We start from the raw sequence: 741 nt of genomic DNA, 5'->3' as shown, positions 1-741 counted from the left end.
AAAAAACAGTCTATTCATATTTGTCATTTTTTGTTTGTTGTTAGACTTACTTACTTATCCTTGGGTTTTCAATAGAACTTTCTTCCCTCACTGACATGTTTGTATATTCCAGAGGCTGAGACCAGGGTGACCCTGGGGAATCTTCCTCCTCCGACATGTTCCAGATCAGAACAGGGTCAGCTGTGGCTCAATTCTCAAAAGAAAGGCCTTTTCATCTGCGATGGGCAATCGTGGAGAGTTCTGCTTTTTCAGAGTGAGTCCAAATAAGTCGGATTACAAATACTAATTTGAAATCAAGACAGCGACGTTACAAGGTTTATCTTGTGGGTTACATCTCCACAGCAGATAGAGAACGTCTGGACTACGTCGAGGATTTCCAGGATATCTACACCAGCTCAGAAACCTTTGATGTTGAGGTCTTCTTCATCCCATCGGAAGGCCTGTTCATGGCCGCTGCTAACAAGTATTGACTCAGCTGTTTTAATGTTAAAGACTGCAACATGAGGACAGGACCTGAGTCCTGTGTCCTCTTCACCTTTATGGCGAACCTCTCTTTGGTCTTCTGTCAGGGACTCTCTGTCAGGTTCAGGCGTCTACAAATGGACGAACGGATCATTTCAGCTCTACCAGAACATCAGCACGCAGGAGGCCCGGGCATGGAAACACTTTACCATAGATGAAAAGGTACGTCTTGGAATGTTTCTGCGAACAATCCCATCAACTACAGAAAAATACATGAAT

At 44.0% G+C, this 741-nt stretch overlaps 1 protein-coding gene across 1 annotated transcript; it reads left to right on the top strand.

The window, feature by feature from the left end:
- Window positions 1-112: 112 nt before the first annotated feature.
- LOC112486663 (thrombospondin-type laminin G domain and EAR repeat-containing protein-like) lies at window positions 113-684 on the top strand (the record flags this gene model as incomplete). The annotated part of the gene is made up of 3 exons (XM_025053995.1): window positions 113-253; window positions 343-463; window positions 570-684. Coding segments are annotated over 3 exons (377 nt in total), but the record flags the coding sequence as incomplete, so codon positions are not given.
- Between the last annotated feature and the right edge of the window lie 57 nt (window positions 685-741).

Source organism: Cynoglossus semilaevis, unplaced genomic scaffold (genome assembly GCF_000523025.1).
Source record: "Cynoglossus semilaevis isolate Cse_v1.0 unplaced genomic scaffold, Cse_v1.0 C19009556, whole genome shotgun sequence".
In the NCBI taxonomy this organism is placed as follows: Eukaryota; Metazoa; Chordata; class Actinopteri; order Pleuronectiformes; family Cynoglossidae; genus Cynoglossus; species Cynoglossus semilaevis.
This window is presented reverse-complemented; position numbering and strand designations above follow the sequence as displayed.